Genomic DNA, 22,545 nt, shown 5'->3' on the forward strand with positions numbered 1-22,545 from the left:
CCCAGAGTGGGCACTCCACTCTCTTCTGGCTGAGAACCACGGTCTCGGACTTGGAGGTGCTAATTTTTCTCTAATTCAATTTTCTCTTTAATCATAGGTGAGGGGCCAGGTAATCTCCCATGGGAAACCCTAATAGGGGGAAACTGCCCTGAACAACATCGCTCCTGGGCTCACTGAGGGACACAAACCTCTCCTTGATAAGGTGGCGATTCATGGAGGGGAGTTGTGTTTGATTTTCATCCAATGTGGGGCTGTGCATTATGGTTAAGCATGTCCACATTACAATTCTAAACCACACTGTAACATTCTTTATAGAGAAAATAGACTTTCTCCCTCCTCTCAACCCCAGACAGTCACAGCAGATGGCTGCCCTTCCCTGAACCTGGTTCTGGTGGAAGTTTCTTCCAAAATTTGAATCTGGATGTAGCGTGTTCAGTGGGAGAAACGTTTCGTCACTCATCCAAGTGACTTCTTTAGTCTCAGCTGACTGTAGGTTTCTCCAATCTTATAAACAGTACATTTGTACAATGACTGAAACTAGCTAACTAAAAGAACAATGGACTGTGAGATCAGTTCCTTGATCATTAATGTGCAGTTTGTCATGGTTGTTGATCAGTGGTCATGACAACCATTAGGGGACTGTTGTTATGATTTGGGGCTATATAAATAAAATTGAATTGAAATGAATGCAATTCAAATGTTAGTCTACTTACCCTCCTCGAGAGGAGAATTCTTATGAAAGCGCCCTCTGGTGGTGTTTGAAAATCATAACAATCCACTTCACATGCGCCACTTGTAGGTCATTGCTTAAAGACTATGTAAAAATAGTAAAGTGGCATATGCTATTTAATTTTAACTTACATAAAACCTGGTGTAGCAACTAAAATAATATTTTCATTATGGAATCATTGGCAGCTATGTGTCCACCTCAGTTTGGGATCACATCTTGGCTTGCTTGGAGAGTTCTGCCCATAAATTCTGCTTGCCACATTGCACTCCACTCTCTGCTGTGATTCTCCAGTCCCCAACATTAATCTTTTTCAATTCTTGTGTAACCTTTTTATTTATTTATTCATGTACGTCAGTGAAACCAAAACTGCCTGATTATGTGTCATTTTATCTAAGACTGGCTAACAATTTGAGATAACACTTTAATATTTGTATATCAAGGCTGGTATTTATTATAATAATAAAAAGGCATTTGTCATGTATTTTATTTTGCTCTGAAGGTTATTACATTAATTATAATAAGATATTAGTAATATAGTACACTACTAATGTAATATTAGTAATAGCCACTAAAACCTATCAATGGTGTAAAACACAATTATTCAAAAGATATACTTTTTAGAATTTTTTAAAAAAAACAACAAAATGCAATAGTAAAACTTTAGCTGCAATGTTTCAAGCCAGATTATATAAAACTGGCCATATAATTAGCATAACTCATTTCTAATGTCGTGGATTTATTATTACTAAAAAAAAGATTGCACAACAGTAAATTAAAATTTTCTGCAATATGTGAAGCATGAAATACAAAAAAGTTCTTCTTCTTTTTTAAATAGTAAAAAATCAAAGAGAATGTTTTATGCAGATGTAGACAAGAGGTTTATCCTCATTCATCCAGCAGGGGGTGCCCATCAATTGTCAGGAACTCTCAGTGTCTGTAGATTAAGGAATGAATAAATAATAAGTATACAGATAAGAGAAGTTAAGTCTGTAAGTTAAGTCTCTCCATATAAATCTGAGAAGCAAATCATTTGAGATGTAATTATTTTTACCTATTATTCTTTTAAGGCAAACTTGGTTTCAAAGCACTTCTTTGTTGCAGGTTCCACACAGACAGCCGAAGAGCCCGTTGATCATCTGTATGGCACAGAGAATCACCTGCAGGCAGCTTGTGGCCAGCAGAGTGCCGAACAGTCCAAGGTTAAACTGCACAATGTTCTTGGGCTCTGTGCATAAGCTCCACAATTTATCGTTCTTCAGGTAGTTGTTGTCACTGTGCAAGACAGGAGATTTATAAATGACTAAGAATTAAGAAACATATCAAAAGTGTCATGAGGAAGTCACTCCTGTGCTTTTTTTTTTACCCTGTGAGTTCTTTAAAAGGCGTTGTCCAGATCAGTACAGTTTTGCAGAGAGGCCCATTCTGCAAACCAAGTGCTGCAACAATTAAACTGTACAGGCCTCCAGCAACACCCACTGCAGCAAATGCAATTGATAAGAACATCTGCAGAGAGAGTAAATGATAAAGGTCAAATGCAATCATGATACAGTTTAAAGACACAACTCCCCCCTGTTGATAAATGAAACATTTAGGGAGGGACAAGCACTCTGTTTAGTTTTCTCATAGACTACAGATCACCTTAAGTTTAAGTACAGGCTGAACCAAACATACCAAAAACAGGTTTGCTGGTATTGTGTTAAGTCACCTTTTCTATTTCTGTTGCAGGCTTAATTTTTACAATGTAATCATAGCTTAACTCTATCAACAAAAAGGCCTTCGCTGTACGTTTGAAGTTTTGTTTTTTATTAAAATGCATTTCTGTACCACTAAGTCCAAAAACATTTCAGTGAGCCTTTTCCTGTGTCTTCAACCTTTAAACATTCTCTCGAGATCAAGAAAGGAGACTCTGCAAACAACATGATGTCTAATTAAATTAGGATGACATCTAAGTAAATTAGGAACCTAAAAAGACATGCTGTTGTGGCTTGCAAATTGCAGCGAATTTGGCTTCTTTTTTTTGGCTTCACTTGAATTTAGCCTCAGTACAAAAGTGGAGAAAATAAAGATTGAACTATACAAGGAATTTTTATAAAATAATCATTACTTTGGGCCAGTTTGTATGACACACATTGGAGTGACCTTGTGGCATATACTTTAACATTTCAGGTCAATAGCTATTTGTATTTCCACTGATCTTACTGATGTTATTTTTAACTATTTACTGACAATTTGCAGAGTTCAAATCTCCTTTCAGTGAAGATTGCATATGATGCATTAATCATTGAACTTAATCAAGCCTCCCTAATCGACCACTTGCAACATCTTACTGTACTCATGTCTGACTCACCCCACAGCGATTTCCACAGCAACCCTGTTTACCAGTTAAATGAATGTACAATGCTGGTAGCAACACCTGTAGAAGGACAAAGGAGGTGATAGGACATAATATTCAGTCGGATATTAGTGGAATATTTAAAAGACTCTGTAAACATGCAAACATGAGCCTTCATTCTTGTTTTGAGAAGCAAAGCCCACCAAGTGCATTCTGACTTTTGAACCTTGCAAATATACAGAATAAAAATGTTTAATTTCTGCCACAGACTGAAAAATAAAAAAGACCACTCACCATTACACCCCCTCCAATGAGTCCCCCCATGTATTTCACCTCCTCGGTAATATGTCCGTCTTTGGCATAAGTGACGTCCCCATCAGGGAAGAACAGCACGATGTTACAGATGATAGATATGACTACTAGTGGGTACAGAGCAACAGCAATAAAACGGGAACATTTTCCAGTGCACATGTCTGCAGATGGAGAAAGTTACTAACTTGATAGCAAAGTTTGAGCTCAGATGATTCTTGCTTGTTGAAAGAGGCTCCACTTAAATGTGACTGGGGAAGAAAAAGTAGCCAGTGGGAGGGAGGTTAGGATGTGGGAGGTGTAGTGAAAACCAGTGACAAAAAAGATATGGGATAGGCTGCGGAAGCATGTGTGACTCACCCTGTGGAATTATAGAGACACAAGCCTTGTGTTGTTCACTCGCTGGCATGATTAGATAACGACGTTGTTTGGTCAACTTTATAACTACACACTGGTCCCCTTATTGACACATGTTGGTGCCGAGCATGTCACTGCTGAGAAATAAGCTGCATGGTCAGAGTTCCAAAATGCTTATTGGGATTAAATACAAGAAAGTTTCTTGTACATTGTTTGAATGCACAACTAGATTAGTGTGAGACACATGTTTATATGTCAGAACCCAGCTCAGAGTATGTGACAAGAAATATGGAGCCCACACATAGACTTAGGCTAACGATACCAAAAATGGCTTAACCTCCTAGGACCTGGTGTCCACATATATGGACGTCACATTTTGGGTTATTTAGACCAAAATACTCAATTTTGCTCTACAAGGCCTGAGATCCACTTACGAGGACGTTATACTGCTACTATTCTATTGAAATTTTAAATGAATATCCTCATATGTGGCTCTCATTTTTCTTAGAAACAAAAATCAGGTAAAAAAAAAAAAAAAAAAAATCTGGTAATTCATTGTTTTTACATTCATTGGGCCCCAATATGCCCAAATATCAAAGAGAAATCAAAAATGCATGCCGTGGGAGAGTTCAGGTCTTCGGAGGTTAAAATAAAATACTGATACCAAAAAATAGTGTGAATGGTTGTCAGCATATCAGTGTATGTCTGGATGAATAGATGGTGTATGAGTCAGTCAACGAGCATCCACGAAGAAGAGAGGAGCAGAAAAAGAGATATTCTGGGCTTTTTATAGTGTACCTGAGTCTGAACTGCTCAGGTGTTCTGCTTCTAAATTTGGGACAGCTCTAACCACCAGTTACATGAAAAAGATAGACGCAGGGCAAATGGGGCTCGTCTGCAAAGTAATCTTGACCTTGTAAGATTTTGAAGTAAGTTACGTAAACGCTTGTTTGTATCACTTCGTAAGGTTTCACTTAGTGCTCTGCGTCTTCCACTTGCATAGAAAAATTTGGCTAGTTGTCTCTTTGGACTTGCCTTTGGAGGAAGTCTGTGATTTCATTAGTCTCAGGCTTGGTCATTTGTGATGAGATCCTATTCTTTGAACTATATTTGCTTAGTAATGGTTTTTAGAGATGGCTTAATATTCTCAGAGTGTTGAATATGACTAGACCACTTGTCTGTGTTTCTCTGCTATGAGTGGTGTTTTTTTCTTTTATTCTTCTGTCCATTGTAAGTTGTTTTTATTGTCTTTATTATTAACAGAAAAAACCCACCACTGAATAAAGCCAGGCTGTTGTGTGACCTTGTGGATGATATCCATGTTGGGGTTCACTGGGGTTCAGTCTGCTTTACCTATCCATGGCATAGAGGTGATTTGGGGAAATGATTTGGCTGGAAATCGGGTCTTGGCTGAAAATTGGTTACCCATTAAGTCTGCTATTCTGAATGACAGATGGGTGTAGAAGTCTGTCAGAGAATACAGGGTTAAGCCCTAATGACTTTTATGATCTTTAGACAAAAGGTATGAGGACCTTTAGCAGTGGGATAAGTGGTTATCAGATGACTCACCTGTGAAATTGATAGACCGTGTTAATGGTTTGCGGCAGACTCTATAGGGCAGGTCAGTTGACAAAACAGAACCTAAAAAAGCCGCAGGTCAAGATGAAACATTTGTGTGACCAGAACTCTGAGAAGTCTCAAGTGGGTGAAAGGGTGACCAGGACACCAACCCCTGGATCTGATGAAATTTGCAGGGTCGTCATTTTAAACTAAATTTGGTGGATCATATGCTAAAGTGCGGCAAGTGTCAGAATAGAATTGTCTGATTGCTACTCAAGACCAACTTTACGAATTGTTAAACGTGTCGAAACCATATAATGTCTTTGCTTTATCTCTGTGTATGTCAAGCTCTGTAGATTCTCCTTCCTCAGCAATGGATCCAGCTTTGATTGCTAACAGTGTGACGGTGCATTCAGACAGTCTTTTTATTTTCTTTATTGTACTTTTTTATTTATATAAGAGCCCCCAAAGTCTATGTGTGATCTATCTTTTCTCGTCACATACACATATTAAAAACGAGTGAGTTTCTTTTGTTGTTGGAATGTATAACAGCCACCACTTCTCAGTGTGAGAGACATGTTCAAAAAGCAGTGTAAGATAACAATGTCATACATCGACACTGTTATTGCATGCTCAACACACAACTTTGTTTTGCCGCTGCTATAGCAACACACCAAGGGAAAGAGAGATCAATATGAAAACCACAGGAAAACAGTGATAATATATATATATATATATATATATATATATATATATATATATATATTAGTATATATCAGTACCTTAGTATATTATCTAGGCACTGTACTGACAACGAGAGAGAGAGAAACTCATGCTGAACAAAACATGTTTGGTGTCTGGGCAACACTTAGGGTGAGGCAAGATTACTCAGCTGCCATAAAGGTTATCATGAGATCTGAAGTTCCCTTCCTCACCTTCCTCACACACAGCAATGTTTTGAGTGCTGTGGATTGTATTTTGATTGATTATTCTTTTTAGAAAAACCGTGAAGTTTGTTAATGCATCTGGAACATGAAATCGCATTTATACAGGATAGATAGACAGAATAAAGTTTGTGTGGAGTGAAACAAAGAGGTGCACTCTCAAATATCACTGCAGTTGTATTAGTATATTTTTTAGTGACTGTAATGACAAAACACAAGACAAATGTGTATCTGTGGACCAGAAGCATTTATTTTCAAGCAGTTTATTTCTATCTGACTCTATGATTAGCGTGAATTATTTGCAATACTGTACTCGTTTCACAGCGGACGCTAATGTGTATATGTAACAGCAGCCTCAAGCATATTAAAATACCCCAACAATACTTTTAGAGCAAGCATACACTACAGATGTACTGAAGGCAGGAACACTTCTTTTAGACTCCTCTTCAGATGCCTCCTGATCAGAAACCTATGCATGCTGTAATTTGAAAGAACAAACATCACTAAAATGAGGGAGCCGCTGGTGAGTGTAACTTATGAGAAACATCAATGTGTGGTCTTTTTACCTCACCTCTTTTTTGTCACAGGTTCCAAACAGAGTGCCGGCAAGGCCATTGATTATCTGCATGGCACAGAGCAACCCCTGCAGGCAGCTGGCTATGAGCAGAGTCATAAACAGCGCAGTATTGAACAGCACCACATTCTTTGGCTCACTGCACTTCGCCCACGACTTATAGTCAGTCAGGTAGGTCATATTGCTGCGTGAAGAAAAGAGGTTTATGAGCAACCAGAACTTATTGAGGATTTTAACAAGTGTCTTTGGAAAACTGCTTCTGCTTGTCACCTGCTTTGGAAATGTCTCTGCCAATCACCGGTTTCAGATTTGCAGAGGGGGCCATTTGTTAAGCCAAGAAATGCTGCAATGAAACTGTAAACGGCACCCGCCGCACCCAGTGCAGCAAACAGAATAGATAGGAACATCTGCCAGAGTTAAATGACAATGACAGGTCATAAAAACATTTCTATTGCAGATTAAGATATTTGGTATTAACAGTGAATTCTGAGCAGCTTTTAATATTTCACCTCTGTTCTTCTAAGATTTGTGTGAAACTATTATTTATAAGTTTAAGAAAGAAAAGCCAAATAACTGTCCAATGTCCTTTCTAGCTCCTATCCTATCACGAACTACAGACTGATGTCCCAACATACCTCTATTATTAAAACAAGATAATAGTTTCTAGTCAAGATTCACAGTTGTGCATGCATGTGCATGTCATAATGGTGCTTTGTTTTGCTTAACTGTCATTGCATTGTTCTAATCTCGATGCAAATCTTTCGTTAAGCTTATTGTTTAATTTGGCATATTGTTTGGCAAAAAATAAGAAGAAATGAATTGAGTTAGTATTTGTGGTAATTTGCTGTCTTATCTCACATGGACTTAAATATTGCGTAATAGTGATACAACACCAAGCATATTTCTTCTTTTTGGAAGTGTCTCTCAGCTTGGTCGCACACCCGTAAACACTTACGTGTGAACTGAATATATCTGCTTTAATGTCCTTCCTCATACTGCCATCCTACCAGTATATCTTGTAGCAAAGCAGTCGCACCACATGATGCTATCGCCACTGTGCTTCACCTCCAGATAATTTTGAATTCCAAGTATCCAAGTGTTCCAAGTAGTACAATCATTTTTCTTCGAACGCGATGATGTTGATAGCGCCCCCATGTGTACTTGCAAACTGTCCCCTGTTGTTGTTGTTGTTTTGTTTGTTGCAGTTTTTGCTTAAAGGCCTTTAAGGTTTTGTGAATACAGGACACTTTTTATCCTTTATATAGAGACTTTGGCAGTTCTTCCTGATCTTGCAAGTGGTCATTTAACAACAATTCCTTTACCAGTTACTGAGATGTACCTGTCACCAGAAATGTGTTCAAAGTTACTCACCCCTAAGCGATTTGCGCAGCACCCGTGCTCTCCAGTCAAGTGAATGGAAAGTGCTGACATGAAAACCTGTGGTGGTACACACAGAGTTAAACTACTCTGCATGCATCATCAACAAGAAACCAGTTCAACAGCACTTAAGAGGTTAGTTAAGTTCAGCCACTCTAAGCCTTTAAATAGCACCAAATTTTCAGTAAGATTTGAAGAGCTTCTAGATTAAACAAATTCCAGGTTGTTGGTTGTTGTTGTTTTTTCTCTCTTTTAACCAACGCACAAAATCTGTACTTGGAGTAAACTAGTCTGTAAAACCATTTATATTCTGTTCAAATTGAGGTTTTACGGGATATTTTAGAGTTTACACCATCTATCAGACCATCTATTAGATGTAATAATAATGATGATGATGATGATAATAATAATAATAATAATAATAATAATAATAATAATAATAAAAATAAAGACTTGGCTCCCACCCTTACAATCAGCACATAAGAGAAGTGAAAACTCACCAATAAACCTCCTCCAATGAGTCCCCCCATGTACATGACCTCTCCAGTGATGTGCTGTTCTTTCACATACTTGGCGCTGAGGTCAGGGAAGAACAGCACGATGTTGCAGATGATGGACAGAAGCACCATCGGGTACAGAGTATAGGCAATGATACGCGAGCATTTTCCAGTACACATGTTGTCACAGAGAAAACTAACCAACTGTGATTAAAGACTTTCTGTTCATCACGTTTTAGTGCACATCCTTCCTGTTTTTTGGGTTTTTTTGGTCTTCTTTTTTGAGAGGAAAGACGTCCTACATGAAAAAAAAAAAGTTTGAAGCATATTTGCATTGGTGGCTTAATTTTATTAAAAATAGGGAGCTGGTAGAGTGGTTTTGAGCCAAACTGAACGTCTTTATCAAACATTCATCCCCTGTGAAAATCGCAGGTTTCTTAATGGTGGCGTCATAATGATGATGGTTCAGTGGTAGGGTTGCTCAAAGTATCCGCTCTGGGGAAAACAAAAGGCCTAACTAATTAAACCTGGGCATAAAACCTCTGGAAATGTGTGATCATTTATGTAAAACCTACAGCCTTTATCTGTTTCAGTGATCTGTTAAACTCACATTTTGTTGATTTAGTTATCAAATTTTCACCAGCGGGAGACTTCCTACTTTTGATACCAAAATAAATTGCTACAAAGACTCAACAAAGAGCGATAATAAAAACTACTACTCGGAAATCTCAGCACCTCCTCATTTAGGACTGTTTTCTATCTGATTTTCTCCCCCACCAAAAATGGGCTACTCTTAAGCGAGAACACCCTGGGATGAAAACCAGATATGATTGTAGTCTGTTTTTTCATACCTGGGGAGTTTTTCTGTGCTATCTTGTAATCTGAATTCCAGATGTGTGGGAGGCTACAAGCAGGATTAGTACGTCACATGTTTTGGTCAACCCTCCAGTACACCCGCAGATAATGCCCTCTCCTACGAAGACACTGTTGTAGCTCAGCTATGAAATGAAAAATGTGAAATTTGTTTCAGAGCTTTAAGCAGAGCATGAGAAGTAGATGTCAGTTAAGTACTTTGCACACAACTGAATTCAGTTATGTTCAAACTGTGCAGTTCTCCAGAAACATCCCATAATTATAATAACCTCTTTACCATTACAACAAAGAATACAAAAGCTGGATAACTTTTTTTTTCTCTTGGAAACTGTGGTTTTATCTCAGAGGTCAAACGTCTGGCTCTTTATCCTCTTTGGACTCCACTGTAAACACTGGGAAACCTTTGGACCACTCCCCCTGTTGCTGATGATCATTCCTGGCTACGGCTGAGCCACCATGGCCACGTCAACCATCAAAGAGTTTCTTGTAACTTATTTAATGCCAGAAAAATGCTACTACGAGCTCTTCCTGAACTTTCACTTTCACGGTGAGGCTTCCGGCTGACACTTTCAACCGACCGGGTGAAATGGAAACTTAATTTTTCCAGATGCTCTATATGAGTGATAGCGGGGGCTGGACGGAGGGTGCGTGGGGACGAGAGAAAGTAAAGATGTTGTTTGTTTTTTTTTGCCTTTTGCCACCTACAGTGCAAACTTATTTGGAGATCTGACGTTGAGGTACATCTTCATTGTCTGAGAGTTTTCTTTTGTGTTACAGTGCCATGCCTAAAGTTCGTACTAAACAAAGCTGCCGGATTCTGGATCATACTGGACACATTCCTGGGTAAGACGCCGTGATTTAATCATGTGTTTCAAAGCAGATCACAGCATACTGTATCAATGACAAACGAGGTTCATTAACAGGGCAGTTTCACATTTAAGAAACAAAACAAGAAAAGACATACTAACGCAATCGCATTTTTCCTCCCTCTAACCCCCCTTTACACGATAATCATGATGGATAATAATCAAATCATCATAACATTTTGTAAGACTCCCTCATTACTGGTGCAGATAACATCTGGCCAAGCGGTTAAGCCACCACATTAGCATGTCGTCTTCATGCAAAATGCAGAAACAAATGACGGCGGGAAACGGATTCATGCCACAGCACAATGCACATGAATATTTGCGTATTTATGTGGTTATTACCATGTGGCTTTTTTTAGGGGGACAGTTCCAAAAATTCTAAATTTGTCACAGGCAGCTCTCAGTACAGATGAGCCAATCAGAATTGCAGGACATTTTCAGTCCCACCCATGAATTTAGAAATAATCCATGCACAAAATTATTAAGCATAAAACACTGCCCTGATGCAAAATGTAAATCTAGCTGAACAAATGGTTCCAGTATACTATTTAAAATGCATATCCCTCTTGCAAACCAAAATGGCATCTTTATCTACTCTCCCAACTTTTTAAAACGAATTCGCATGTTTAATATAAGCCAAAATAAGTTGAGTAAATCCACTTTTTTCTTTGCTTGCTTGTTTTTTGTTTTGATTTTGTTGACATAGGTCCATTTTAGTTAATATAATAATAATTGTGTCCCAGAACGCATGCACAACCTGCTTACTGTAACCTCTTTAGTCTGGGAAATGAAGAGTATGAATAGACATGATCAAGCCCACGTACAAACACCATGGGTACACCAAAGTTCAGTGCCAGTATTTTTCTAGTCTTTTGTGACCACACTGAGTGTGTCCTTTTGACCAATACAACCCTGTTACTCATATTACCAAAAAAGACAAAATATTTTCAGTTTCCCTCCTTTATTTATAGAACTACATTTATCCTTGACTTTCACAGGTCAGTGCATTCCACTTGTGTGGTCCTGGGGATTTTTAAGATTTTAGACTTTCAGGTTTTAATATTCTCTTTGATTCCTAGTTTGTTTAATGTTCATGTTTGGTTTGTGTGTTTTTAGCACATTTAGTCTAGAGTTTAATTTCTCCCTCATTGATCCGCCCTCTTCCCCTCGATTAGTTATCTCACCTAGTTAGTTGTTCCTTATGTTTTGGTTTTAGTTTTGCCTTCCTCGTCTCCTCCTGTGTGATCTGGATCAGTTGTGTCCCCCCCACGTGTCTCCTTTCTGCCTCAATCACACACAGAGAGGTGATTGTCCTTTATCAGAGTTTCTGTTCACTTCCCCCCAGTGTGTGTGTTCAAGCTTTATGATTCACTAGTGTATCGTTTTGAGTTTCCCCATTTTGACTTCGTGTTTTGCTTTCATGACGACCTGCAAACAGTCGATAAGCGGCTCATTTTTTTCTTTATCTCAGTTTACCTCTCTGCGTCTGCATTTTGGCCCAATTTTAGAATGACGCTGACTGACTCAGATGTTTGACTTGCAATGAGTGCTTTCTGTCTTTTTCATGTTGGTCCAGATATGGACCATTAATTTCTCCTCTAACGACCAAATGTCACCTGATTCCCTGTTGTTTCCATGCAGCACAACTGCCTCAGTTGATAAAGATGTTATGGGGAGGAAGTGCAGAGGGTCTGAGTCTTAGCGCCTTCTTCTTGCAGCTTTATGCTTTCTCATGTCCTGTTGTGTACGCTATGGCCAACAACTTCCCTCTCTTGTAAGTAAGCTGATGCGCAGATCACACCATTCGTAGTATTTCCCATTCATGTCATGCTTTACACCACTCAAGTTCAAATTCTCAGTCTGTTCATCATGCATGACTCACTTGCTCAAGCCCTGCATAGGCACACCCCAAATCTTCTCAACTTAAAACACAGTGGGTGACTTTATTTTTTTACCTTTTTTTTCTGTGCTACCTTAAATGTATTTCACTTGAACTGTTCAACAGTGCCTGGGCTGATAGGCTCTTCACGCTTGCCCAGACAGTGGCGATCGTCTTCCTCATCCTCCATTATCGCGGTGATACGGTCCGAGGTGAGCACATGCATCTGCAGATTTTGCAGAGGCAGGTACAAAGAGCAGTCCAACATGACATACTTTCACCGAGGCAGGCAGGTCCCTCCACACTAATACAAATAATTAAGCGGTGACAGTGACAGTTAAGACAGTTAAGACAGTGTCCCCCAGTTTTTACGTTTTCAATTTGATACTGATTTTTGGAGATTTAACACACAGTTGCTTTTTTTTGGCCCTATTTCTCAGGGGTAAAGGATTAATTAAAACAATGCCCGGATCTGGATTGACTCCAGGAGTTAATCAGTGTTGGGCTAAGGAGGAGTATTTACAGCAGCGGGTTAAGGCATGATATTTATGACTTGAATGTGAAACTATTGGAAATCTCCAGCACTTGGCTGCTTCTTCACAGAAATGAACTTTGAGTGACACTTTAAGGAATCAGCTGCGGTCATGCAGGGTCTGAATGCAGCAAAGAACCTCTGTGTTTTTTGTGGTCATGCAGAATCAGCCAGATTCTCCAAGTGTTATATTTGGAGCTGTTATATCTGAACATGGAAAAAACAACACAGTGATGTAGTGATTGTAGGGTTTGAACAAAGTCCCTCAAAGACAGGGTGGCTATGCTTTCAAATAGCGCCACCTTGTGGTGTTGCTGTATTCTTCATATATAATTGTGGTTTCTGTGTCTGTTGCAGGAGTTCTGCTCCTCTTTGCTCTCAGTGGTGTAATGCTCCTCCTGCGCTCCTATGCAGCAGCAGCAGTCATCTCAGTGATACAGGCCTCCAGTTTGGCGGCTTTCATTGCAAGCAAGGTAGCAACTTATCAACTTGCCTCATTTATGAGCTGTTCTATGATAAATGTGATCACTGAACTGTATTTTTTCTTTTTTAAGTGCACGGTGAACATATTTAGTGGATTTGTTATTTACAGGTTCTCCAGGCTACAACAAACTATCACAACAGCCACACAGGTCAGCTATCCACTCTGTCAGTGTTGCTTTCATTTGCAGGGTCTCTGGGTGTGGCCTTTGTTTCTTTACAGGTATGCAGTTAAGAATTACTAGCAGACATATGTGTACAACTGCATAGTTGTGGTTATACTAACTGGAACAACTTGAAACTTTTTTTTTATAGGAAAATGGAAACTCTCCTGTGAGTTTGTCACACATACTGTCAGCCTGTCTCAGCTGTGTCCTCCTGGCTCAGATCCTCTGCTACAAGGCCGGCGCTGTCAGCACTACAAAGAAGACAGTGTAGAGCACGGTGATGATGCTGCCTGTTATTATATTGTGCCTGAGGTTGGCCTGTCAAGTACGGAGCCAAAGTAGCAGTAAATGTTTACAGATTTTTCCTTTTTAATATGTCCAAATGCCACTGTCACGTGTTTTGTGTGAAATATTATGTCTGTTTTAGGTTATTGTGTCCTAAGGGGATAAAAAAAATACTTTGTTGACCACCAGGGATTCAAATAAAATGACTTTATTCTCACAGAAACAATTTTCACTGTGTCTGCAGCTATGACAAAATATTTTTAAGTAATCTGGCAGCTCTGTGTCTTTCTGTTGAGCCATTTCAAATTTGCATCAACATCAAACTAAAGTTTACCAGATTAAACTCGCTGAGTAAACCGTAAACCATTTCAAAGTGGGCTGAAGAGAACAAATACAGAAGCTTTTGCTGGAATATCACTTATTAGTCCCTACTTTGAGATTACAGGAATATTCATATGGTCATACTTTTATTTTTTTAGTTTTATTTTTTACAAAATAGAAAAACATTACTTTTGTGATAGATTTTGCTCTTCCTGTTGGTATCACATATTGATCATATTTTCATTATTTTGTATTGTAATTTGAGCGTCTCCAAAAATTTATACCCTTTACCCGAGGCACTCGCACAGTAAGCTCACAGTCAGAGTGCTTAAGTTCATATCTGCAGGATATTTACAGTCTAGTGTGTTCAGTAATCTAACTTGATCTTCAGGTATTTTTAGCCACCAGTGTTTGTTTTTGTTCAGGTAGTTATTTCCTAACTTTACTATTTTACAACAGAACACAAAAACCTATTATATAAACAATTTAATAACTATAATTTATGAGGTTCCTTATTTCAGTATGGATTTAAATGTAGTGCAAATTGAATTTTATTTACACTTGAGCCACTCATCCTTTTTTTATATTTTACCTCCAAGGAGGAAGACTTTCTTTTGGCTGAGGTATCTGAAACTACAGCAAAAATTTCTGGCACAACTTCACCTACTTCCAAGGTGCATGGAGAGGATGTAAGAATTCACAATGCAGGAACTCCAGCAACACTTAAGGGAAGATGAACAACTTTAATAATTGACCAACGCGTTTCGGCTTGTGGCCTTCATCAGGGTCATAGTAAAACATTGTAGAAAATTGCTTAAATACAAGACAGGAAACAGAAAAAAAATTAAAATTAACCAATCAAAACTTCATAGATAGATCAGATGACATATAACAGGTAGGTAATGATTAATTGGTTAAGTCACGCAAAAGTAAATACTGGACTAGATCATTAATGATGAGAAGGGGAGGAGACATAATCCCCACCTGTCTCAAAATAACACATGTGAAATACATAAGAAGAATACTATGAATATACAAAAAAAAAAAAAAGGGACAAGGCAGTATTTAATAATAAAAGGAGGTTCGTCCAGCAGTTGAATTAAAAAACAAGAGGACATCATCCCATAGGAACACATTTGTTAAAAGGTCCTAATTTATGTCTCTAAAATGTAAAATCTCTAAAATGTAGAGTTAAAATGTAGACTTAAGATGAGATGTCTAGAATGCTCCTTTGGCTGAAAAAATAAATAAAATTAATTAAATAAACATTACCCATGTGAGAATAATTTAACTGATAAACTTAGAATAAAAACGTAAAAAAGGTTCAGTTCACAAAAACTCATTGATAGATTCATACCTCTGGGGTGCAGACTCTTAAAGCGGAATATCCAAAATGCTTCTTTTTTTCTGGATAAAATTAATATTACCACCTCTTTGGTTTAGTTTAATGGCTTCAATGCATAGAAACAATAATGGTGAATTTGGATGTTTATCATTGAAGTGTCTTGCAACAGGGCTGGTTAGATCAATCCTTTCGATCAAACATCTGCGTTCATTAATTCGATCTTTCAGAGGGCGGGATGTTTCTCCTATATTTATTTTATTGCATGCGCACTGTATCATGTAGATTACATTTTTAGTTCTGCATGTGATAAGTATCTGAAACTACACAAGGACTGGACTAAAAATCAGTGGCAGCAGGTCTTATGAAGAGATGAAATCAAATTCGATATTCTATTTAGTTCAGATCATCAATATGTATGGACGAGGTTAGAATTGTACAAACTCTATTTTTGCTTTTTACACTGGATTTTCATGCGAGTTCCTGATTTTCACTAGCAAAATATGAAGAAATAAGGGTTGTCGTGAACTTTTGCACAATATTGTGTAACTGTGAAATATTGGTCAACTGTTTTTCTCAGTCATTTTTTGTAAACGTGTACAGTATTAAAGACACGCCACCTTCAGTCATCCTTATGCCAAAGGCCCTTTTCATATGTGTACACATAATTATCTCTACTTCCTGCAGTAGGAGTCATGTTGCAGGTTGACACAGGTGATTTTCATAACTATGATATCAGGCATTCACAGAACAGTTAACCTTAACTTCCAGTTGGAGGTGCAACTAACATCCAGTCATGCACAAAGGAAGTCACGCAGAAAAAAATATCCAGTAATAACTACTGTAACATTACCAATTAGAAAACGTTAGCATACTTCTTCATAAGTCCTCTTAAGTCACCTGCCAAGCAGGGCGATATTGTCATTTAAGAAATTTTGTCCAGCACTTTCTGTTCTCTACCAGCTGATGAGAAACGTCATCACTTTACCAGTTCTTCAATGTAGCGGTGAGAAGACGGCCTCATGAGTTCATCTCTTTTAAGGAAAAGAAACTCCAGCTAGCTGCTGCTCAACGGTGGGAAATCATGAAAATGAAATAAATGTACTACAAGACATATGCAGTAAAGTTTGAGAATAACACACAGGAAATTTTACATTTTCAACACTGTTGAACAAAGTGAGAAACCACCACACTGTCGGACAATAAAAGTCTGAGTTTATTTGCTCTTCACTTCCATTCCACATATCAAAGAACCATGTTGGAAAATTATTTTCTAACATTCATGAAATGGAACCAAGCTGCTCCATGAAATGACCGATAACACATAACTTTTAGAACTGTCATGAGGTTTAAACTTTGGCAAATATTGTATAATGGAGACACAGAGAAATGAGCTGAAAGATTTCCAAACAAAAGTGTTGATACATATACGTTTTTTTTGCATTTATAGTGTTTGAGCATCAACTTTCGCTCCCTTTCCAAGGCCTCTGTATCAATTCTAAAGTTTTTATTCCTAAAACTATCAACTAATCTTTCTATTTACTGAGACTGTAGAGAAAAGTCCAAACACAGGTTTGCATTCAAACAGCTCAGTTTGCTGTAATCTGACTTTATCATAACTAAAAGCTAAGGTATTGAACTGCAGTGTAATAAAATCGAGCTGGATTGGTGATTGTTAATGACACAACTTTTGTTTGACAGAAGTCTCATGAAACCACTGAAGTGACAGATGTGGAAGAATCCATATTCCCTTTGGGCTCCATGCAAAGACCACAGCACCATTATATTTTGATCCACCCTAAAATTGTTCCATCAGTATTTGGATATGCCGCACTGCTGCCTAGTACACCTATCACTACCACCTTAACAATTAAAATTTAAAGAAAAAATCATGTTCCCTTACAAAAAAAACCAAACTCCATAAGGAACCATATACAAAGAACAAATGAGCATAATTATATCAAGAAAAACACATTTAAAAACAGAAAAATTGCCAAAACTCAATTCTTTTAAAGTTCAAAACTTCATAATATTTAATAAACTTAAATAACAGTTTCCTGCCTTCTGTCACAAACTTCAGGGAACTCTATTCGTAGAGCTACAGTACATTTGTTACATGTCACATTGTGCTGTTGCATTCAAAGGTGGTCGGGAATAACTAATAATGCTCATATAAATAAATTCATGGGCATCCTACACTTATTAAGAAAGCATCAAAATCCACAAAGTTTTGTGGAACTTCAAAATGTTACCAACAGTTTCCATTTCATGGTAATCTGACTGTTGGGCTAAATTATGAACGCTTCATAGAACCAAAACTCAAGCAGATGGAGTCAGTGGACGAGCCTATAAACGTCACGTCGGTAACATATTAAAATGGACCGCTTTTATTCCTAAAGGTTTATTAAGGCACACTATTCACCAACTAGCTTCACCAACAGATTATGGCTTAACCAAGACATTTTAGCAGAGCAGCAGTAAGGTTTCTAACTCATGGCAATAATTAATTGAATGTTTGAATGTTTTGTCAACTTTAAATGTCACAAATAAATTAATATGACAGTGAAATACTTTAACTCGCGCTTGCACACTCAACAAATGTACCAGTGCAGTTATAGAATAAAACTCCAATAAATCCATTTACATTTAGAAAAAAGGGGCCAGTTCCCATCAGTGTTTAAACACAACACTTTTTATGAAATGTGTCATGTATGGCAATGAAAAATGTGCAGTTTTTTGTTGTTGTTTGTCTAATTTAATGGAGGAAGCCGCTTTGATGTGTATATTAAGAGTAACGGCTCCTGTTATTGTACAGTACCACATGCTTAGGGAGGGCATTGGCTTTCACATCCTTTTTTTTGGCAGATCCACTGGATACTCGCTTTGGTTTATGAGGCCTAAAATATTTCATGTTAGTGGAGTTTTCTTTCTTCACCCAAAGAGGAAATCTGTCTGCTGCAGAAGTCATTTTGAAACAAAGCCTTTGTCTTAGAGTTGCCTTTAACCACATTACATATTTATCCTTTTGTAAGGCTGGGAAACATTTTTCTCCACATACTGTTTGACAGTAACTATATTCTAGGATGCATTTGACCTACTCAAACTCAAGGCTCAATTATATACAGTTCACAAAACTTGAGCCTGGCATGTTTGCAGTCTTTAGAAAGTTTAGGAAACTCCACATAGACCTAAAAAAAAAGTTTAAAGAAGTTTTGGTTTTGCAACCAGCTGACTCACTGGTGAGTGAGTTATCAACTGGTTTTCATTGGCTTTAATGAGTCAAAGGCAAAGTTGTTTGAGGGAAATTGCTAAAGGCCAAAATGATTAACTATGTTGCTACAGTATAGAATACTCTTCATCACCTGAAAACAAGCACAAGGCTGCTGCAGGGAATTTGTATCACGATCAGATTTTCCTAATTCCCAGACACACAGAATAAAAATAGGACATTGACCTCGTATCCTCAGTACACAGGAGTTTAAGAGCTAGAGAAAAGGTGCAGTGTTGAATTTCCTCTGGAGGACATACAGCATACTGTATGGTTCTATGTGACAAGTGCAGTTAATATATCCTTCAGCAGCTCAATAATTTAACATTTTTACCTTCATTCTTGACACATTTGACTCTAAAGTGTTTTTTTAACTGGAGTGTAAAACATTACCTTTGCTCTAAAACACCTTCAGGTGTTTCCATCCACCGGATAATCATAAACTCATTAAACGACGATTCATTTAACCTTCTGCACTCAGAACATAATGAGTTACCCATTTTCCAGTGTCTTCGTCCCGGGTGTTATCTGAACGGCTGGTAGAATTTGCGCAGTTCATCCCAGAAAAACAACGAAAGAATGGTGTGTGGACCGAGTCGGAAATAAGACGCTCCCAGGCCTTTGTAAAGCCCCGTCAATCCCTCCTTCTTCAGGGTTTTGGAAAAGCAGTCAGTAAATCCTTTATAGAGATGACCCTAAAAAACAAGAGAATGATTGTTCTTGTTCTACACCCACCTTGTTTTTTTGTTCAAGCAATCTTTCTTGTCTAAACCTGGAGCCAAGCGACCAACAATTTCTCCCACACAAATGGGAGATGACACAATGAGGGATTCACAGAGGATGAATACAATGAAAACATATCAACCACGCCATGAGCTAGGATCTTCCCTTCACTTCATACTTCCCCAGTCTGGCCCCTGTGCTCACCTTGCCCAAATGATCCACGGGCTGGTTGTAGAGCCGCGTGCTCACCACATCAAAAGGAGTCATAGCCAGCATCACCACCACACTACTGATCATGCCGGCGCTGAGGGCCACCAGCCAGCTGTTTGCTGGAAACACCTTGGCAACAGAAGAAAATAATATTACAGGATGGACAGGTTTAGAGAGCGTGCACACGTGGGCCTGCGGTTGCAGTAGAAGTAGAGTAGAAGTAGAGGGATAAGTCATTATCAAGATAGCAGCACCTGTGCAGCCACTTCTAATTTTAACTCCTCATAATTGCACGGTTACGTGCAGCGAACCAGAGGAAGGAGGCTCTATTATTATCGAGGTCATTCCATCTCAAGTTACCGTGCACCTTCCGATTCACCTGCTAATACAGCCCAACGTTTGGATATATGAAATTTTATTTGTTTAACACATATTGTAATTTAAAAATCGTCCGTCGATACATTTCAAAGTTTTGTCACACTTTGAAATCTGAGGCAATCTTTAACACGAGTTTCTCAAAAACAGTTAAAGACAAAAGCCTGACATTTTCACTTGTCTTTCTTACCATCCAATATAATAAAGCTATTCTTTACAGTCCCATATTTAAGCACACCCTTTAAACAAATATCTAGAAACTATTTGATGTTTCAAGCTGAAATTTCTGGACTCCCCAAAGATATCCCCTTATTTGGTATTTGATGATGATGGAAGAGAGAGCTGTCTAATGCATAGTGTCAGCCCAGCTATAGCACAACCCATATGATGGAGGGAGCTTTGCACAACACCTTGCAATGTTCTGACTCAAAATCTAGCATGTCAGCATTTTTTTTTTTAACTCTACAGCAATAATTTTGTCTCTTCTATTTTTTGACAAAACCAAAACCGCATGTACCGCTTCGGTTCCCATCATCTGTTTGAAATCATTAGCCAGTTTGTCCATCCTTATGAAGCACACTGTGAAAGACGGAAAGCATGACTCACTGACGAGGACAGGAAAGAAAGACAATATATTGCCCAATGACCACAATAACACCCAAAAATAGTCATAGTCTGGACTGTCATAGAAGTTCAGCTATCGCTCTTGATTTTATACATTTTTCCAGTTTTTTCCATTTTTAGTTATTTTATTCTGGCACAGTTAGCGTGGACCACCCACAATTTTGCTGTACATGTACAATGACAACAAAGGGCAATTTTATTCTTTTCTATTCTAAATACAAAGTTCTTCTTCTTTGGTTTAATAAAGCTAATTATGCATGAGGTAATGGCTGAGATGATGGGAGGTATGTTCAAGTCCACCTCCATCCTTACTCACACAACCAACCAGTTGGGACAGCGTAAAGTAAGTCAGCCAAATCAAGGAAGTAGTAAATTAAAAGTATACACAAATGTAAGGATTTTTGCTAATATCATTTTTTGGGAATTTCTTATTAAGGAACTCTTTTTTTAAACTAGAGCTGGGTCACTGATTTACATCATGCAGACTGATACTCTAGTTACGCAAGCCTCGTGTTTTCAACAGGGGGCCAATAAAAGGTGTCGAATTTCCATTCCAGAGGAGTGGAATACAGAGCGCTTTGTCAGTGTTACAGTGGGTGCTTTAGGAGCCTGTAAACAGCTACTGACTGTAAATCACCTTCTCAAGCCTCTAGTTCTGATTTGGTCTTGTAATTAGACAAGAATGTAAATAAGGAGTGTTCAGATGTGTTACCCAACTGACACTCACTATACAAGCAGACTCTAAAAAACAGTCATGTTTATTTTAAACAGTGTGGACATATGGAAAATATGCACACATGGTGGAGTAGTGAAGAAACAAAACTCCCTCTGTGAGCCGCCTTCTACCTCATTTTCATGTCAAAAGCAAATTGAACCACACACCAACCTGCAGGTCAATGACGAGCTCCTTGGAGGAGGAGAAGGTGGAGAGCTGAGCGGCCGACCCCACGCTGACCCTCGGCACTGCAGCGCTAGAGCCCCTCCACAGTCCCAGAATGCCATGATTTTTGTAGATGGCAACCAGGGCGTGGGTCATCCCCTGTGGTGAAGAGGAGCAGCATTTTAGGACACTGTTGATGCCTCCCACTCATATTCGCACATTCACTTTCTCAGGTTACCTGGTGCTTGTACTGATGACCAACCGCGATAGAGGAGGTGGCCTGGCTCTGCAGGTGAGTCTTCACCTGTCAGTGGAGACAATTTAAGTTTACCATTGACCACAGGTGAAAGTCACAGTTCACTTTAAGGTCACGCCTGAATAACTTTTCACAAGGCAAGTGGGCAAAGCCAGCTACTGACCAAGTATATGGGGCTGCCCATCACAGCTCCCACCACTCCAGCCATAGCCCCTGCTACTGTGGTTTTGACAGCGTTGACCCTTCCATTGGTGTGGATGTAACCCGAGGACTCTATGATGGCGTACGACCCGAGCCTGACTCCATTCATAAAAAACTGATAGCATAGCCCGGGTACTAATCCTTTCTGTAATCCCACTAGTCCTTCCACTTTGCCGATAGTATAAAAAGCGTGGAAGACGTTGCGATAATAAACATGATAGGATCCGCGGCTCTTTAGCTCTCCCTGAAGCTGCATGCGAGTTTTGACGACCTCCAGCGGGTTGGTGAACACACAAGCGCCGCATGCCGCCACTCCGCTCAGCACGAAATCCATCGCGACAGACCGACCGAGTGACCACCGACGGGACGACAGATGTACGCTTGAGACCGGCCTCCAGTCTGTCTCGTCCTTCACATCCCTGGACTTTTGCTAAGCAGCTACTCCCTCCCACATACAGTACATCCGTACAAACCACGACTGCTGAGTACAATACAAAGAAGACATAAGAGTACTTCAATGCGCCTCGTAATCTCAAAATTTAGATACACGAAATAAGAAAAATCGCTCATCTGCTGAAGG

The 22,545-nt window shown here is 38.8% G+C and overlaps 4 protein-coding genes across 5 annotated transcripts; 1 reads left to right on the plus strand and 3 right to left on the minus strand.

The window, feature by feature from the left end:
* Positions 1 to 746: 746 nt before the first annotated feature.
* On the minus strand, positions 747 to 3,759 carry LOC146378907 (transmembrane 4 L6 family member 5-like). Its single transcript, XM_084942060.1, has 5 exons — positions 3,357 to 3,759; positions 3,078 to 3,143; positions 2,094 to 2,233; positions 1,782 to 2,002; positions 747 to 1,664 (listed from the first exon to the last, which is right to left on the minus strand). The coding sequence occupies exons 1-4, from the start codon at positions 3,531 to 3,533 to the stop codon at positions 1,810 to 1,812; spliced, it is 576 nt and encodes a 191-aa protein (XP_084798186.1). The 5' UTR covers positions 3,534 to 3,759; the 3' UTR covers positions 747 to 1,664; positions 1,782 to 1,809.
* A 2,710-nt stretch (positions 3,760 to 6,469) lies between these two features.
* Positions 6,470 to 8,871, minus strand: LOC146378908 (transmembrane 4 L6 family member 1-like). Its single transcript, XM_084942067.1, has 5 exons — positions 8,684 to 8,871; positions 8,178 to 8,243; positions 7,077 to 7,213; positions 6,804 to 6,990; positions 6,470 to 6,710 (listed from the first exon to the last, which is right to left on the minus strand). Exons 1-5 carry the CDS (start codon positions 8,858 to 8,860, stop codon positions 6,702 to 6,704), a joined length of 576 nt encoding a protein of 191 aa, XP_084798193.1. The 5' UTR covers positions 8,861 to 8,871; the 3' UTR covers positions 6,470 to 6,701.
* On the plus strand, positions 8,608 to 16,532 carry LOC146378909 (mannose-P-dolichol utilization defect 1 protein-like). Of its 2 annotated transcripts, XM_084942066.1 has the most exons (8): positions 8,608 to 10,100; positions 10,331 to 10,396; positions 12,064 to 12,196; positions 12,428 to 12,513; positions 13,191 to 13,306; positions 13,426 to 13,536; positions 13,629 to 13,757; positions 14,686 to 16,532. In XM_084942066.1, the coding sequence occupies exons 1-7, from the start codon at positions 10,010 to 10,012 to the stop codon at positions 13,749 to 13,751; spliced, it is 726 nt and encodes a 241-aa protein (XP_084798192.1). In that variant the 5' UTR covers positions 8,608 to 10,009; the 3' UTR covers positions 13,752 to 13,757; positions 14,686 to 16,532. The 2 variants fall into 2 exon arrangements, with proteins under 2 accessions (XP_084798192.1, XP_084798191.1); XM_084942065.1 differs by lacking the exon at positions 14,686 to 16,532 and having other exon boundaries at positions 8,753 to 10,100; positions 13,629 to 13,985.
* Positions 16,533 to 16,626: 94 nt separating this feature from the next.
* slc25a35 (solute carrier family 25 member 35) lies at positions 16,627 to 22,539 on the minus strand. The gene is made up of 5 exons (XM_084942064.1): positions 21,928 to 22,539; positions 21,747 to 21,812; positions 21,515 to 21,667; positions 19,624 to 19,758; positions 16,627 to 19,391 (listed from the first exon to the last, which is right to left on the minus strand). Exons 1-5 carry the CDS (start codon positions 22,297 to 22,299, stop codon positions 19,221 to 19,223), a joined length of 897 nt encoding a protein of 298 aa, XP_084798190.1. The 5' UTR covers positions 22,300 to 22,539; the 3' UTR covers positions 16,627 to 19,220.
* Positions 22,540 to 22,545: the final 6 nt, after the last annotated feature.

The sequence above is a fragment of the Perissodus microlepis genome, chromosome 10 (assembly GCF_051167445.1).
Source record: "Perissodus microlepis isolate ML-2025 ecotype Zambia chromosome 10, ASM5116744v1, whole genome shotgun sequence".
NCBI lineage: Eukaryota > Metazoa > Chordata > Actinopteri > Cichliformes > Cichlidae > Perissodus > Perissodus microlepis.